Genomic DNA, 19,096 nt, shown 5'->3' with positions numbered 1-19,096 from the left:
TAAAAAACGCCAAAAAACTAGAAGGTAGAATTCATTTTTTAAAAATTGTAACTTATCAACCTTTAAGAGCGAGAAAGCTACCATGGATTACACCTTAAGTGACAGCTGATTTACTGGGGCTTCTATTTAATAACTAAAAAGGAATTTAAAATCACATGTTGCCAGCATCTATTTTTTTTAATGAATAAAATACTACATATCAAAATGTCATGTTGAAATAATAATATTTGGGGTATACTGTGTTAAATAAAATCTATTGTTAAAATTAAAAAACTTTATTTGTATTTGAAGTTGCCAGCTTAATCTTTGCAAATCTCTTACATATTATAAGGCTGTTTAAAGGTTAGTATTCTTTTGCTAAAAACACAAGATTATAAAAGCATTTACATAATACATACACAGAATGTATGAATTAAACTCAATCCTTGAATATATATATGTATATATATTATATATTTTTTGGCCACGTCATGCAGCTTGTGGGATCCTAGTTCCCCGACAAAGGATTGAACCTGGGCCACAGCAATGAAAGCGCCAAGCCCTAACCACTGGACCACCAGGGAACACCCCCTGAACTACACATTTTAATCAGAGATTAAACTCTTGTATTTTAAATTTCAGGTCAAAGAAAAAGATTCACACATATTATACACAAGGACGATTTTAATCCTGCATTTTCCTGCAGTACCATCCACTGCTGGCTATATATGGACTGAAACTGCATTTGCCAAGAACTGTGAACATTAAGAATCTTTACATGAGTCACACGTGTTGATACAAGCACAAAGACATCTTCCAGCACCAAGAGAATACACACATCACCACATACCAAATGGTTTTGATGGATAAATTTGCTTCATCAGGCAATTTTATTTAGCTAAATTCAGTTAATGCAGAATTTCATTTTCTTAATTTACATCTTTATTATACAGTCTAAGATTTCAATTATTTAAAAACCCACTAATTCATCTGATTGCAATTTGCATGGCAATAAACAATGGGTTCTAACTTTCTTAAAGGTGTCTGTAGCAATTTAAAATACCATGAGTCTTTAGTTTGTAGCACCTGACATAAGACCTTTATAAAAACAGATTTTAAATTCATTTAATGTACTCATTAAGATTCACTGTCACTGTTTCTCTTGTAAGAAAAACATTTTAACTGCTATTTTCCAGACTATATTGAGCAATGGTGTATATTATTTTCAAATGGTTAGGAGAATTTTACATAAACTTATAGCCAGAAAAAGAACTCGGCCTCTCTGGATGCCTATCCACTCAAAACAATGATGAAAATAATGTATAAAATGGATTTGGGGGTCTGACCTCCTACTTAACATTATCAAACACCTTTCCAAGTATTCTTAGAAAATATCTTAAAATATCTGCAAATATTCTACCATATGACAAACCATCATTTCTTTAACCATTTCCCAATTGTTCATCTTTATCATTTGCAATTTTTTTATATTATGAGTAGCACTGTGATGAACACCTTCATCCACAGTTTTAAGCAAGACATTGTATCTTTAGGATAATGTCAAGAAGTGGGTCAAACAGTGCAGATGGGTTTAAGGCTTTTAATATACTTTACCAAATAATCTCCACAACAGCTTGATCAACTATTACCAACAATACGTTAATAGGCCCACAAAGTGAACTTGGTTGGTGACAATGAAGCAAATTCAACCACAGATCCATGAGATGCTCAAGCATCTCAAAACTATCACACCAAAGAAGCAAGGAGAGTTATTACTGGTAATGAAGCCAAATTCAAATTCTTCAAAGTATCACTCAGCTTAACAACCAAAAAAAAAAAAATCATGATTTGATAAAATCATGATTATTTTAAAATAATCAACAGAAAAGCTTTCCACAAAAAGTCTAATTTTTCCAAAAATAAAAACTTAAAAAGAAAGAGAAAAGTCAGTACCAAATGACCAAAATTTTTTATTTGACTAAATTCTATTTCATGCATAAGCATGACAGTCTCTCCTGTTTATCAGACTTTGGCAACAAAAAAAAAAAACAAGCAGCCCTGTACAGAACAGTGAAAATGCCAAGGGTGAGGGTAGGCTACAGTTTTACTGTAGGATAAATATATATATTTATATATATATTTTAAAAGGCCTCTCTCCCTTTGGCCATATCAACAATCAGTTCAGATCTTTAAATACAGACAAATTTTCAAAATCACTTCTTCACTTCTCCAAGATCTTCAATGCTATCATCATCCACCTGTAAAATAAAAATAATTACATTTCATGAGTTGTGGTTATCAACTAACACGGAAGGAACTTGCTTTAATAACTTATTTCTATAGATGCACATGTTCCAAATACTCACTTCTGGCCATTTTTCCTGAATGACATCAATTATGTCATCTGTAAAGTCTCCCTGAATGATGATTTCATCCTCCCCTGTTACTGAGGCACCACAGGAGAATTTCTGAGCAAAAAACCTTTGTGCTTCTTTAAGATCGATTTCTGTTATTTTAAAAAAAGAAATAGCAAGACTATAATTGGAATCATATGTCAAAGATATTTTTCCATCTTGAAATTTAATCTGCATTTTAAATTCATAAAACAGATTTTGTTAATGGATTTCATGTTCCTTTCAGAACAATAATTACAAACTACCCATAAGCAGTCATCTTAACAATTCAACTTATATTTTTAAGGTCAAGTAAAGCCTCAGTACATAAAAATAAGATCATCCACACTATTCTTAACTCATATAGTAAGACCAAAATAAATCCAGGAACACATTAATTCCAATATTACATCTACACTTCCAAGTATATGAAGTTCTTTTGGTTATCCCTTTTTATAGAAGAAAAATTTACAGCAGAGAAACAAGCCTAATATTTATGATGTGGTCTAGTGACTGCTTTTCATTCCATGTTGTCAAATGAAGGAACCTAATCACCGTGGTTTCACTATTCATTCAAGTCTTCCAGGAACTGAAGGGGCTCTGAAGCAGGACATCCTGCCACTAACCACCTTCCCTCACCCTCTACTGTCATCCCAGAAGGGATAGGTCATTTTGCAACCATTTGGCTACCGAGACTGCAGGGAACAAGGAGCAGTGCTGGTAGACTTCACAGGGAAACCTATCCAGCCCTCCTTATTCTACATAAAACGTGCCCAAACAGAAATTCTGGAAAGGAAAAAGTTAAACCAGTCCCCTGTGCAAAAGATTTTTAAGTTGCTTCAAAATTTGATTTTGAACCTATAGTTAGAAATGCAAAATCTCATTTTGTATCTTCTTAGCAAAAAACAGAACTGTAAAATTTTCATGATACTAGATTAAAAAGAGAGAGAATGAAATGAAGGAATGTAGTTCACACATTTTAAACATACTTAAGCTTGGACTCACCGAAAGTCGCAAGGCCACACACTCTTGTTACGTATTTCTTCTTTGCTCTGGGAATTTTGGCTATCGTAACCTTCTGTGGTACAGTCTTCTTTTTTTGTTTTATTTGACCCCTTCCACCTTTATTTATTAAGAAAGAGCTCAGGATTAGTTGTTCTGTTCTTATCATAAATAAAGAATACTGTCTCTAAATTTATTAATTTTCAAAAGGTATGAAATACTAATTTCTAAAGTTTCTTTTTCTAATACAAAATTAATAAACACATGCATGAGTATTCATTCAATCCATAGTTATTAAGTAGTATATGCAATGCACTGCACTAAGGGCTGAGGACACAAAGATGAAGAGAGGAAGAACATAGTCGCTGCCCTCCAGGGACTCTCAGTCTAGTGCAGGGAAACAAAAAGTTAAATAAGTACAGCAACCTGATATATACTGTAATAGGATCCACGAATATGGCACTACCATAAGCTTTGCAGAGAGTGGCTAACTCTGCTTCCAGAGAACAGGACAAGTTTCCTAGAGGAAGAGGCATCTAAGTGCTTGCAGAATAAGAAATGGTCCATTTGAAGGGAGAAGGGCTGGGGAGATATAAAAAGGATATTCCAGGGACAGGAAACAAGTACAGAGACAAGAAAGGGCATTATATTTGAGAACTACACTTGTCTTTGTGTGTGTATGTGACAGGAAAGTAGGATTTACTGGTTGGCGTAAGGAGGGGACAATGGCGCTCAGGAATGCAGGGCCCGCCATCTGTCCAGGGGCCACGATTAGGGATCTATTTGACCCCACAGCCACCCGGGATGGGCCGGTTTTCTGCCACCATGTTTTCAAATTCACCCACATTAAACTTAGTAAATCCCCAATTCTTGGAGATGTGGATCTTCTGGCAGCCAGTGAACTTGAACTTGGCCCTGCATAAGGCCTCAATCACATACTCCTTGTTCTGCAACTTGGTGCGGATGGACATCACTTGGCCAATGTGGCCGAAGTGGACCCTGGTCACTGTGCCCTGGGGCTTTCCAAAGGCACCACGCGTATCTACCTGGAGCCTAGATTGGGGACAGCATGCCAGATGTGAATGTCCACTGGAAAGGGCTGTCTCCAAGATCCCTTAGGGCAACCCATACAGCCAACAGGCTGCATACACTACCAAGGAGGCTACTGGTTGCAACCACTGCATACCTGGCCCCAGCGGGGAAAAGAGCACAGTCAGCTTAATTGGCTGCAAATACACTTGTGTTGATGAAGGAAGCGTATGGATATGTAAGAAAGGAAGCCAGAAAAGCAAAGATTATATACCAGTAATTTAAGGAACAGCACAAGCTCTGTCATTTTATATTGCAAAGAGAAGCCAGTGAACAACTGACTATGCAGGAGTGAAATTACTGATTTATGTTTTGTCAGGATCACCATGCAGTGTGGAGGGTGGGTCTGTGAAGAGCAATGGTAGAGGCCACTGATGAGGCTCCTACATTAGTTCAGGCAGAACTTAATCAACATCTCAACAAAGCAGTGGCAACAGTAATGGCCACTAGGCACAGGATAAACAGAGGAAGGAGAAGAAATGACAGAATTTAGAACTGATTAAGAGGGTCAAAAAGAATGAATCTAAGATGGGTCTCAAGTTTCTGGCTCAGATGACTGGATAAACTGTGCTGTTAATAACCAAAATGAAGAAAACAAAAGATGCAGATTTGGGACTTAGTAAGTTTACTTTGGAAGTGCTGTGTTTGAAGTACCTGTGAGACCATATGCGCATTTCTAGTCTAGAGACATGGGCCAGGACTAGAGATATAAATTTGGGTACTGTAAGCGTAGAGTGATAGCAGAAGGATGTGGAGGAATCATCCAGGGAGGACATGCAGAATGAGAAGGTAAGTGGGCCCAGGACAGAATCCTGGAAAACACCAATTTTTAAGGGACACAAGGGAGAAGAGAAGTCTGCACAGAAGGCTGAGGAGCAGTGAAAGGAGAATGAGGGAGGAAGCACGACACTTCAAGGGAGGGCTCAGATGAGATGCTCTTACCACTTAGCAATCACCTAGCCATTCGTGACCCTTGTTAGAGGAGTTTCAGTGGCATGAAAGTCAGGTTAGGATGGACTGAGGAGCAAAGACTCAATGACCAAACTGAAAAGGGGATAGTAAGTCTAGTCTTATTAAGGACGTCTGGCTAAGAAGGGAAGGGGGAAGAGAATAGGGCAAAGAAAGATATGAGCTCTTGGGGGAATTTTTTTTTTTTAATGCAAAGTCCTAAAATATATGTATAAGCTAATTTTAGTCACAAGGGAGAATTAATTCAGGAAGAAGAAACAGGTGGGGACACGATCCAGGGCACAAGGAATTCATTTTAGAAGGAGGAGAGGTAAACAGGTGTGCCTAACAGCTGTAAAAAGAAAAATTCAACTGAGCTGACAGAAGTAATGAGAGAACAAAATTTTTTTAAGTGTTCTCACTCTAATTAAATAGAATACACAGGTATTTTAATAAGGTAACAAAGTTTTTAAGTCATAAATAAGCTGGCTGGATGCTTTTTATGTATATATATGGCAAATGAAGCATATTTTCTTAGATCCAATTTACTGATAAAGCCCAATTCATACGAAATCCAGTCATCCTGAGAACATGATCCTGTATCCCTCTGTATGGTATTCACACAGAATTACAGTAACAGGTAGATGTTATGCACTTTGGGAATGCTTTCATTTCTTATTTCTTCAAGCAGAGGGAGGGTATGTTTGTGTAAATCAAATCATGGATTCAGGTCTCACCTCTCTTTTGTTTTTTCTTCTCTTCCTCTTCCCCTGCTGTTCCTTGACCCTCATTAATTCCAGCTTCTTGTTTGGGTGAATTTTCTAGATGTAAAAACAAAATCCAAAAGCATTAACATCACTTCATTACGTTAAAAAATTACCCTTGAGGAACCTCAAACACACATAAGGTATTTTACCAACAAATGAGTGTAAGATTTATAAAGCAAGCGATTATACTGCTAGACGCCAACAAGCCTAATTCTGAAGTCATTACGGTAAGTATATAGTGATAGAAGACAAAACAAAGTCTTTGATATGTGAAGATCACAATTTTTTAAGCCACATTAAAGGAGCACAGAACACTTAAGACTCCACAGGAATATTTAGCATCTAAGCGTACTAGTTCTGTTAACAGAAGTCTGGTCCTGAATATGAAGATATGTCCTAGGCAAGTCATGTTCAGGGCCCACCATGTAGACTGTTACATCAGATTTGAGGGTTCTTATCCAATCACGGACAGCGACTAAGTTGTCTCAGGGGCTGTGTCTCATGGAAACTATCTGAAAATCAAAGCAGCAAGTAGTGGGATAACACTGGGTATACGTGACAGGACTTTCCAGCCCAGGATTTCCCTTCTCCCTGCTACTGCCTTCATTTTTAACAATCTTGTAAGAGGGCGTCAATCTTAGCTAACTGAGGAAATCGGTTCCTCTGCAGTTTCCTTACCTCTGGCAACAGCAACTCCATTCTTCTAGTTGCTTCGGTCAAAAATTTAGCTGCCCCTTTTTCTCACATCCCACATTCAACACATCAGGAGACCCTGTCAGCTCTACCTTCAAAACGTATCTAGAATCTGACCACTTTTCACGTCTCCACTGCTGCCATTCTAGTCGTCATCATCCTGACCAGATTTGTGCAGGAGCCACCTATTTGGTCTCCCTGCTTTGCTGCCTAAGCCTCTCTTCAGTCTATTCTTAACATAGCAGCCAGACACACTGCTGAAACAGAAGTCAGACCATATCATCCTTCTGCTCAAACTGCTCCAATAGCTCATCCCACTCAGAGTGAAAGCTGAGACCTGGTGTTTAAGCCACGGTCCTTCACTACTTCTCCGACTTCATCTCCCACCCTTCTTCCCTTCCAGAAACAAAGACCTCCTTCCTGTTTTTTAAATATGCTGTAAGCGGTAAGTGTTTGCCTCAGGGCCTTTGCACTGGCTGCACCATCTGCTTGGAATGTCGTTCTCCCAGATATCCAAAGGACTCTCTCCCTCACTTATTTTAGGTCTTTGTTCAAATGCCATCTTTTCAGCAAAATCTTTCAGGGCTACTACCTAAAATTTCAAATTCCCTCCCCAACAATTCTTATCTCTCCATTCCCTGCTTATCCTAATTTAATGTACTTATTTATTTGTCTTGTTTTACTTATTTTGTCTCTCCCTCTAGAATATAATTTCCAAAGAGTAGGTCTTTTGTTTACTGCTTTATTCTCAGCATCCAATAAGAGTGTATAGCATATAGTATGTTTACAAGAAGTAATTTGTTGGACTTCCCTGGTGGCAGTGGTTAAGAATCCGCCTGCTAATGCAGGGGACATGGCTTCGAGCCCTGGTCCAGGAAGATCCCACATGCTGCGGAGCAGCTAAGCCTGTGTGCCACAACTACTGAGCCTGCGCTCTAGAGCCTGCGAGCCACAACTACTGAAGCCCGCGCGCCTAGAGCCCGTGCTCCGCAATGAGAAGCCACCACAATGAGAAGCCCATGAGCCACAACGAAGAGTAGCCCTGCTCACTACAACTAGAGAAAGCCTGTGTGCAGCAACAAAGACCCAACGCAGCCAAAAAGAAAAAAGAAAAAAAAAAATTTGTTAAATGAATGAAAGAAAATATATGCCCCTAAATCATTTACTCTTCTTTATATAAGAAAGTTAATACTTTGACCTATCCTGTCTCAGAGATAAGACACAAGCAGTCTGTGATTTTTTTTTTAATTTTATTTATTTATTTTTGGTTGTGCTGGGTCTTAGTTGGGGCCGGTGGGCTCCTTAGTTGTGGCCAACAGGCTCCTTGGTTGTGGCATGCGAACTCTTAGTCGCAGCATGCATGTAAGATCTAGTTCCCTGACTAGGGATCAAACCTGAGTCTCCTGCACTGGGAGGTGAATTCTTACCACTGCACCACCAGAGAAGTCCCACAGTCCGTGATTTTATGTAAGGAATTTTAACCCAAGAACTTAAAACAGTTTTAAAGTTAATAGAATAGATAGATATAATTCTGTAATATCCTACTAAACAAATGCATTTGCACGTTGCAAAGCCAAAGGTATATAGCCAAAGGTATATAGAAAGAGGGAAAAAAAATGTTCATACCTACAGTAAGTTTTGCAAACTCATTTGGAAAATTCTTCTCTAACCATTGTCTACATTTAGCGACATCAGGCATATATTCACAGTACTGGAGAGGGAAAAAGAAGAAACTGAGTCACAACAGTACACTTTTAATCATTTTAATTAAAAATCATTCCCTGTGCTTGCTATATATAGAATCATAAAACCAACTACTCCCACCTGACATCTTATCCACAGGAAATCTGTATTCAACCAGGAAATGTCCCATAAGAAATTAAAAATTAAAAGACACCTCCTCACTGTAGCAATTTATTTCCTCGCCAACAAACAGAAAGGCCATTAGAAAAAGGAGGAAACAGACAAAAACGAGGTGTTCTTCTTGCTTTGGACACACAGGTGTCTCATTTTCATGACCTGCCCGCAGAACCTGACTTAGAAGCTTATCAACAGAAAGTCTTACACATAATTTATGCTTTCTCTTCTCTGTTTGGATGTTAAATTTTGGCTTTAAGGTTACTCTTGTTTTATTAGCTGACTATTCATGAGTTCCATGCAAAAATCCAAACTATGTATAGCCAAGTGCAAAAGACGCACACATATAACTCAAAGTCTAAAGAAAAATTTGTAGGACCATAAAAGTATTCTAAACCAAAGTTCTCTATAAAAGGTTGAAACTCAAAAAAAAAAAAGGCTGAAACTCTGCCATCAAATAATAGAAAATGAAAAGTAAGAAGTTCCCAAGCTAGCTCTAAAATCAATGACCTCAAATGCAGAAGTTAAAAAAGAAAAAAAGAATTTTAGAAGGACTTACCTCTGTTGGTAATGAACAGACTGGGGATGGAGAGAAAAAAAGATTTGAAAATGTTAATAAATAAATAAATACACACGTACACACATGGCTCATAACAACTTTTATTTTTAATCTGACAAAATGCTTCATTTGTTTTTTCCTATAACTTTCCTGTACCACTTTTCAAATACTACCCCGTCATGCACTTTTTTTTTTTTTAGGTAAGTGGCACATGATTAATAGAAATATTATCTTAATTTTTTTTTTTTGGATGTAAAGAACAATGTCTCCTTCAGTTGGTAGAACATCAAACTATACTATCTGGCATGTCTTAAGGTTTTACCACAACAACCTCAATGGGTCTGAAACTAAGCTAGGATGGGAACAATTCCCCATACAACAAAGGCTGAATGGAGCTGGTTATTTCTTTTGATAACTTCACCAAAACAGCCGCTACTTTTTATTCATACTAACACATTTACAGACTTCAGTAGCACTTTTGCTACCATTTCTTCGCAATATACTTTTCCTTTTCTTTTTTTTTTTTCCTTTTCTTTTTTCGTATTATGCTACATAAGACCATGACACTGTGAATTTCCTTCCTTAGAAGGAAAGTTGGTTCAATCCTGTCACTGTATAGTCTGCAAAGGCTAAAGGACTAGAAAAACTCAAAGGGTTTCCCAATTTTAACTAAAACTCTATTACTGGGTCAACTGCTTATTTTATTTTTATTTTTAAGGTGAGGAATGGAATAGTTCAGTGTGACAACACCTTGAGATTTGTGAGGGAGAGGAGGGGTGGTACACCGTTAATAATAACAGCACTTACCATATATTGGGCACATGCTAGGCACTTTGCTATGCTTTATATTATTATGTTCAATCGTCACAACCTCATAAGGTAAGAACTACCACATGTGTATTATGAATGAGAAAAATGAGACTTAGAACAAGTAACTCATTTGTATCTGGATAGAACAGGATTTGAACCCTCGTCTCTTTCTGAAGGTCATGCTCTTAACCACTAAATTAGACCACACAACATATAAAAGCAGTGCAGCTGTGTGCCAGCCCATCATCACTCTTTTACAGATGAAGCCGAAAAAGGTTAAATAGCTTATCCAAGGCCAAAGGTGGCATAGGGCAGAAAACTAGAATCTACCATCTCTATTTCAGTTTAGAGTTCTTTCTACTAAAGCTCTCCTGGTTAACCAGAAGCTCTCTAATCCTCACAGTTCACGTTCAAATACTAGTAGGTACAGATATTCAGCCACACTTTCAGGATATAATTATACGTTAAATACCATTACAGCAAATACTAAAACCATAACACTTAGTACACAATTTCAAATAATATTTGGTTCAGCAAAATTCTAATACGATGAAAAAAGTTGGACAAATATTCCAAATTCCACATTATTTGTTTTTACAGTCTATTTCCCTCCACAAATGATTTACTATTTGTAAACTGTCGTTTTTCAAGGAAAAGACTGAGCAGTCACCAGCTTCACATCACTAACAGCGGAACAACCTGACATTGTGTATCTGCTGACATGATGAGATATGATGAACAAAGCCACATCATCCATGAGACCTTCTGCTATGGTCTGAATGTTTGTGTCCCCTCAAAATTCACATGTTGAAATCCTAATGCCCGATGTGATGATATTAGGAGATGGAGCCTTTGGGAGTAATATTTCATTTATTCTTCTCAACAGCCCTCTGAAGTAGGCTGTTATGCATTTTATGGATGAGGAAACTGACCAAGGTCACCAGTGAGTAAATGGCTAAACCAGGATTCAAACTCTGACTGAATTCATATTCTGAAGTCTCAATCCTGCAGACATATATCTCCCCGGAAATGACCCCATCCTACCTACCCTTGTTTCTCACTATACTTCAACCAGCATTCTGCTCCAATCAGCCCCTTCTTTTCCCTCTACCCCCTAACTTTTTCCTCGATCTTTAATATGAAGATACCATATTAAACCATGCCCCCATATTTTTCTTATAAATTCATCCACCTTTCCTTGCAAATTCTGCCCATTACCTAAGGCTTCTCACTTCCTCACTTTGCTTTCCCAGCTTCCCTCTGAACAAAGATCCCTCCCTTTCCTGAAACCCTAGTTCATAGCTATGGTCAGTACCACTGAATTTAGCATTTAATATTCCCTAAGTGCTTCTCCTACAACTAGACCTTAAACTCTTTGAGGAAAAGGTAATCCTGTCTCCAACCTAGTGCCTGGAATATCAATACAAACTAGGGAGGGAAATAAAAATAAAGTTTTCTCGAAAAGGTTAGGTACCTCTGGTACCTCTGATCAACACAAAGTATCACTGGGGTGGACTGCATACTTAGTGCAGTTGTTCAAAGCCATCTTAGGAGCGACATAAGCACTTGAACAGGATGGCTTTCATATACTGTATTTCATTAATTTTTTTCCATTTTTATAGGGATGCATTCCATAATTATGGCATGTCAACCTAACAATTTTTTCTTTCTTAGTGGAACCTAAAATAATGGTGCATCTTATAACATACGGAGTCTTAGATTCGGTGAATTAGGGTACAAAGAACAATAGCTCCTAACTGTATCTGACAAACAAGGAGGAATAAACTAAACTAGTATACTTCCCTAATAATAGTAATAATAGCACTTATTGTATTATGTTCTTATGTTAGTTGCTGAACCAGCTTTATAGGAATCATCTGACTTCAGATGTAATCATCATTTTCTTTCAGACCTTAAGAAACAGACCTCTAACCCTTAGTGAAATCAGGTTAACTTGCCCACGGTCACACAGCTAAAATTAAGCAGGAGCAGCTAAAATTAATGCCCAAGGTAAGGATGCAAACCCTGGCCCATGACTCCAAAGGCAAACAATATAACCAAATAAGACGAACATCATAACACATCTCAATCAACCCTACGAAAAGCTCCCCTGCCTACTCTCTGGGATATTTTACACTCATTTTATTTTATCATCAAAGGTAGTCAATAAATGATGAGTTGATACAATTTTTTAACTCAGTGACATCACCTCTCCTGTAAGTACTTAAATTCCAGAAGAAATCCCTATCACACTCACAGAATGTAAGGTCCCTGAGCACAAAGACCTTTCCTGACTTATTCATTATTCAGTCCCCAGCATCTAAAACTCTGCTAGGCACATAATAAGTGGCCAAAAATATTTACTAAAAAAAATAATATTTACTTGCCCTTTTACTTTACTGTCTTATGTCTTCAGATTTTTCTAAACCTTTCCAAGATACTAGTAAAATTAGAGTATTTCCAGTTCACAAATATTTCTGGATTGAAAATGAGGAAAAACACTCAAAGGGAAAAAAATCTTGATTCACATTTTATTAATCAAACCAAGAACACTTTCCCAAGACTGTCCTACTACCCATCACTCCAACCTCATAATCTTCCACTCGTTATTGACACCATTCCTATACTACACACTATACTAATAAAAAGGTGTTTATTTCTCCACAAAGCTTTTCCTTGCACAGCTGTTCACTTCATCCGGGATGCCTTTCCCCACTCCCTCAACCAGTCCTTCTCATCCCTTAAGATTCAGTATCTTCCAAGAAGCCCACCTTTAATAGCCAGACTAGCAAGTAACATTAGGCTGGAATAATCTATTTACACATCTCTATTCCAACTGGACTGTAAACTTCTCCAGGCCAAGTAACAAGACGCAAGTCACACAGGTTGGGAAAGGTCTGTTAATCCATGCCTCCTCTTCCCCAGCTCCCAATTAAAGATTCACCAAATGACACAAAGATGAAAAATCTACTAGGACCAAATGTGAAACCATTTATCACAATGCATAAAAATACAGTGAGTAAAAGCCATTTTCTGCCTTCCAACACTTGCCTCCGCAGTAAAGGACTCGAAGCGGGTAATCTGCATCTAACTTGGTATTGCTCCTCGGGTCTCCTCTGCAATCATGTCCACCGGATTCAGAAATGTCAGCAGCCATCTCAAAACCTGTAAGCAAGGAAAATAACACATCTTCACTATTTTGGACCAAGACGCCCAGAGAAACAGTGTTCAGGTGTAGTCCGGCCTCCTCCTACTAGAAATCCCGCCACGCCGAATCTGTTTCAATTCTTTGCTGAATGAGAGATACAAGCTGCATTAGGATTCATAAAATATGAGTAATTCTGGGCACACCACTTTCCAGGCCTACAGGGAAGCAAGTGACAACAGTGAGACTCACAGCAAATGGGCCATGACAACTAGGGGGAGGAGGGCACTAGTGGAAGAGAAAGCCATGGGGAAAAAGATGGGGAGGGTGAACTCGGTAGGGACAGGGCAAAAGGTCTGGGGGATGATCTGTAAAGGATGCAACAAACTGCAGCAACAGGGAAAGGCCACAAAGCAGCTGAAGAGGCTGGAAACGCCTACGAAGAAGGGGTGGGTCGCCGGAGGTGCCCGGAGGGCAGGGTGTGGGGTGGGCTAGAGGCCAAGGGAGGGACGCGTTAGAGTCACGGAAGGGAAAGGGAGTGGGAGGGGGCGGGGAGACCAGAGTCTGAGGAGAGAAAATGCGGGCAAAAGAACCAGGAAGGGGCAGAATGTAAGAGCACTGAGGCGACGACTAGGGCGACCAGGTGTGAGGGCGCGACCTGAGGCGAAGGGGCAACCCCGGGGACACCAGAGCGGCCCATGTGGGCGGGGGTGTGGAGACGCCCGGCCCGGCCCCCTTCCGCCGGGGAGCACCTCAGCTTCCCCCACGCTCCCTACGAGCTTCCTGGAAGCGTGAGAGGCACGAGGGGTCATTACCCAGGCGGTCGCACAGCCTCCGCCGCCTCCGCGCCCGCCACTACCGCCAGCTGAAACGACACATGCGACTCCTCTTCCCGGCCAGAGCCGCCCAAGAGCCCGTCTGCCAGCCGCAGTCCCGCGAGATAATAAACCTTTATCGCGAGATTCAGTCTCCGCGGAGCGGCTGTCGCGAGAAGCTCGAAGGCGGGGGCGGAGAAGAATTGGGGAGCATGCGCGTTCCGCTCAGGGGCGGAGCCAAGCAGCCTAGAGGCTGACAGCCAGTAGGCGGTGCTAGTTACCTATGGGAGAGAATGGGTGGTCCGTGGTCGGCGCCCGGAAGGGGACGCTGTTTAGAGAGCGGAGACATGCATGTAAATCAGCGGTGACTCATTATTTTGACTCGGAGAACGCGGCCCCCGGGGTCTGGGGTGCATCCTGGAGACTTGACTAACCTCCAGCTTGTTGGATAAGTCTTTCCTTCACGGGGAGATTGCAGCTGGAAAAGGCGTTTGGTTTCATTTCAACACAGTACCCTACATTGGCGGAATTCTTTTTAAAAAGACAATATCAACGCAATTTTCATTTTTCTCATCGCCCCACAGTCTCACCACCCTAACAACTGTTTTCACAGCTTCCTAGTGTTTATCGATCTTTACATGTGTTGTAAATTGGAATTAATCTCTCCCATGTGAGTGTTGACTGAAAAACTATGCACAACCTAAAAGTTGAGATTTATGTTTTATTCGGCAGGAATTTTTAGGACTTCAAGCCCGGGAGGCATCATCTCAAGTAACCCTGAGAGAACTGCTGCAAGGAGGAAAGGGGGCAAGCCAGCATATATAGGAGTTTTACAACCAAGGGCAGGTAGTCTGAACATCAGAAGATATTGTTAATTAAAGAAAACCATGGGGAGGGTGGGAGGGAGGGAGACGCAAGAGGGAGGACATATGGGAACACGTGTTTATGTATGACTGATTCACTTTGTTATAAAGCAGAAACTAACACACCATTGTAAAGCAATTATACCCCAATAAAGATGTTAAAAAAAAAAAAAAGAAAACCAGATATGTCAAGTTTAGGAATTTAGCGCTTTTCTCTGTATGGGAAGATGCAAGAGTCTGGGCTCACTGAAATCATTCCTTTGATATGCACCTCAGCTATCTGGGGCCAGTATCCTGTGTTTTCACATCCTGAGTTTCCTCAGGGCTCACCTAGGGAGTGGCTGCAGTCTGATGGCCGCTAGACAGCAGGTAGGCAGGTGTTCTTTTGCTTCCTGAGTTCCCTCAGGGTTCACCAGCTCACCGTCTGGTGGTGGCTGCAATCGCTGATGAATGTGACAGCCTTTGTTTAAATATTCCATTTATCAAAGACTAAAGAGAAGAGGCCACAGTCTCCGGTGCAGATTATGCCGGATGGCTTCGTGTGCAGTTTTGAGCAGGAAATTTAAGGGTGGTAGTGGTGGTGGCAGAGAAGTTTGCAAAAGAAGAAGGGGAATGAGGCAGATATGAGTGGAGGATAAAGCAAAATAGAAAAGAACAATCTCCACCATCTACAAAGCTCTTTTTGGTCACCGTTTCCCTAACTCTCATAGCTCTACAAGTGTTGTAGTGTTATTCCCATTTCACAAATGGGACTCAGGCTGAGGATGGATATGAAGGGTTTTTCCCAAAATGAAACAACTAAATGGAAGCAAAACTAAGACACACCATGTGTGAAAACCTGATGATAAATGGAATATTGCCTGTCACATCAGTAAAGAAAGGCTGTCACAGTCATCAGCGATTGCAGCCACCACCAGACGGTGAGCTGGTGAACCCTGAGGGAACTCAGGAAGCAAAAGAACACCTGCCTACCTGCTGTCTAGCGGCCATCAGACTGCAGCCACTCCCTAGGTGAGCCCTGAGGAAACTCAGGATGTGAAAACGCAGGATACTGGCCCCAGATAGCTGAGGTGCATACCAAAGGAATGATTTCAGTGAGCCCAGACTCTTGCATCTTCCCATACAGAGAAAAGCGCTAAATTCCTAAACTTGACATATCTGGTTTTCTTTAATTAACAATAATCTTTTGATGTTCAAACTACCTGCCCTTTGTTACAAAACTTCTGTATAACCTGGCTCCCCCCCTTACCTTCTCGAGCAGTTTCTCAGAGCTATCTGAAACGCTGTCTCTCGGGCTAAAGTCCTCATTTTGTCCCAAATAAAACTTAACTCGCAACTCGCACGTCGTGCATTTTTTTAAGTCAACATCTTTCTTAAGTAAAAGGGGGTTTCCCCCCTCTCACAAAAAAGAGTCAATTCTAAATGACATTCGTGAAAGAAGATCTTCCAGAGCCTATCTGATTCCAGTAATAATATCTTCCATTTATGGATACTCACCTCCCACTATGTGTCAAGAACCTGCTCATTTGGGGATAGAGTCCAGGTGGATTCATTTCACAAAACTTTCTTGGGTTCTTACTATGTGCCACGCACTGTGCTAGGCACTGGGGAGTACAGTGAACAAGAGACAAAACCCCCAATCTCACTGAACTTACCGGTCTTAGTTACAAAATCCCTACAAAGTAAGGATTGTCTGTAATTCCCAGGGGGATGGTAAAATGGAAGCTCAAAGGTGGGATGAATTAAGTTCACCTGTTCGTAAGATCACACAGCTAATAGCATGTTATTGATCTTAAGACACACATTTTTCACATTTTCACATCTCTCATATTGTCACTGAGTCCAAGCTCGCCCCACTCGCCACACGACAGGCCAATAAATCGGAGGTGTTGAGGCAGGGAATACGACTTTGGCAGACCGAGAAGACAGCAGACTACTGTCTCAAAATAACTGTCTTATTGGGGCTTGGATGCCAGTTTATTTTATAGAACAGAGAGGGGGGAGGAGATGAGGAAGTAAAATGAAAAGGACATAAGATTTGCAAATGTCCCCCGCAATGGCCAGCCTGAGAAGGGACAGTGTTCATTTCTTCTTTCTTTGCAGCCATCCACAGGTGGACCTGGGCCGGATATTTCCCTGAACAAAAGCTCTTTGGTTTAACATTCATGCAAAGGGGCAGGGTTTCCTGAGGCAGCCCATTGTGTATAGACAGTATCCTTTTAGTGAACAAAAGCAGCGGAAAGCAAAGGTTAAAGTAAAAGAAACAGGTCCAACACGTAGTCAGATTTGGCTCTTCCCTGTTACAATATGAAGTTGCTTTGCAATGGATGGAGTCTTAGCATCGGGCACAGTTTAATTTGGCAGCATTCTTCTCTCTCAGTGATGCATAAAATAATGCTGCATCTTACAACCAACGGCATCTTAGATGTGATGAAATATGGATGAGTGGCCAGTCCTGTGGAGTAGACCCAGTGTCCTCAGTTCTTTTCCTCACCCTTCTCCTGCCCTGCTTTGTACGGAAGGGGGTGGTGGTCCCTATGAGTGAATGCCCAGGCTTTCCTGTTCCTGAGCTTCCATCTAGGTTAAGCCAATGGGAAACAGCAGTGAGACCACCCCCACCCCTTTGAGCAGCCTCTCTAGCAGTAGCTAGCTGGTTGTCCCCCTGCATTGTTTAGGGATCCCAGTCCCTGGGCTCCTGTAACATAGTGCCCTCCCTGGATCTAGTCTCTAGCCTACCAGTGGTGACTGATGGCTTCTTGCTACTGCTAATCTCCAAGTTGCCTCACCACCTCTGTTTAGCTTTTCAACAGTTCCATTCCCTGTGTTACCAATCCCCTGAATGAAATTCTCCTCTGCTTTAAATACTTAGATGGGGTTCTGATTTCCTCAGTGGACTCTGCCTGACATTGCTGGCATTCAAACCCAGAGCTCCACTTCCAGGTCACGCTAGCACACACGTCACAACCTGTCAGCAATCAGGTACTAAAAGGAGGAACGACCCATTAAATAAACATAACAGTGTTTCTCATCAGGAAGCCACAGACCCCGAGAGGCAGTGGAATTATTGCAAAGAATACAGGAATCCAGTTGAGGACCTAGGACTGTCAGGAAATTGACTAAAGACCTTTCAGGCTTAAGTATTACTATTTTTCTAGAGTAAGTTACAGTTTTGTTCCAATGAAAGTCCAAAAGTTGAATCTGATTGGCTTGTTTCCAATCGTGTCCATTCCTAAATCAATCACCATAACTAGACAAGCCCTGAGTTAAGTGTCCATTTTTGGAGCTGGGTTTGGAGAGTGGAGACGGGGTACATTCCAAAGGAAATTTGAGGCACTATAACCAGAAGAGGGAATGATGCTGAAGTATCAAAACCAACAGATGTTTACTCCAGCCATCCTCATACATGTGCTAAAAATTAGTTTAAAATCTACTGCCCTAGGGACTTCCCTGGTGGCGCAGTGGTTAAGAATCCGCCTGCCAATGCAGGGGACACAGGTTCGAGCCCTGGTCCGGGAAGTTCTCACATGCCGCAGAGCAACTAAGCCAGTGTGCCACAACTACTGAGCCTGTGCTCTAGAGCCCACGTGCCACAACTACTGAAGCCCGCGCGCTTAGAGCCTGCGCTCTGCGACAAGAGAAGCCACCGCGATGAGAAGCCCGCGCACTGCAACAAAGAGTAGCACCCGCTCGCCGTAACTAGAGAAAGCTTGCGCACAGCAAGAAAAACCCAACGCAGCCAAAAAAACTAGCGCCCTTAACACATCAAGTGGGTGTATAGGTGAGGCAGACTTCCTTACTAACAGAATCCTGTTTTGCTTGAGATAGCAGTGTGTCCAGCTAAAGATACTTGATTTCCCAACCTCGCATACAGTGAAGGAGGCTATGTGATGCAGTTCTGATCAATGAGATGCAGGTGGATGCTGAGATAGGGCATCCCTTCTCTAGGGAAACATTGTGAAAGATTTTTAAATGGACAAAAAAGAATATTGGGTGTCCTATTTATCATTCTGTTTAGTGTTATCTTTCATTGTCTTTGAGCTATTTTACAATTTTGTAAGTTGTAGAAAACCGATAGTAATGCAGTTTGCTCTTGTCCATAGAGATGCAAATAACTTGTGTCTGGTGGAGCTGTAACTGATTATTTCTCTGTTGACTAGTTTTCCATCTATTTGTAAA

The 19,096-nt window shown here is 40.8% G+C and overlaps 1 protein-coding gene and 1 non-coding gene across 2 annotated transcripts; both read right to left on the bottom strand.

Annotated features, from left to right (window-relative positions):
- Positions 1-648: 648 nt before the first annotated feature.
- On the bottom strand, positions 649-14,187 carry DENR (density regulated re-initiation and release factor). The gene is made up of 8 exons (XM_027124938.1): positions 14,058-14,187; positions 13,149-13,262; positions 9,288-9,307; positions 8,498-8,582; positions 6,149-6,232; positions 3,378-3,494; positions 2,346-2,485; positions 649-2,237 (listed from the first exon to the last, which is right to left on the bottom strand). The coding sequence occupies exons 2-8, from the start codon at positions 13,252-13,254 to the stop codon at positions 2,193-2,195; spliced, it is 597 nt and encodes a 198-aa protein (XP_026980739.1). The 5' UTR covers positions 13,255-13,262; positions 14,058-14,187; the 3' UTR covers positions 649-2,192.
- On the bottom strand, positions 4,472-4,606 carry LOC113630098 (small nucleolar RNA SNORA70). The gene has a single exon (XR_003436818.1). It is a non-coding gene; the product is annotated as a small nucleolar RNA SNORA70 (small nucleolar RNA).
- Positions 14,188-19,096: the final 4,909 nt, after the last annotated feature.

This window comes from Aethalodelphis obliquidens, unplaced genomic scaffold, assembly GCF_003676395.1.
Source record: "Aethalodelphis obliquidens isolate GAN/ISIS:26980383/991018 unplaced genomic scaffold, ASM367639v1 scaffold28, whole genome shotgun sequence".
NCBI lineage: Eukaryota > Metazoa > Chordata > Mammalia > Artiodactyla > Delphinidae > Aethalodelphis > Aethalodelphis obliquidens.
The sequence above is the reverse complement of the archived record's forward strand: the minus strand, read 5'-3'. Positions and strand labels throughout refer to the sequence as shown.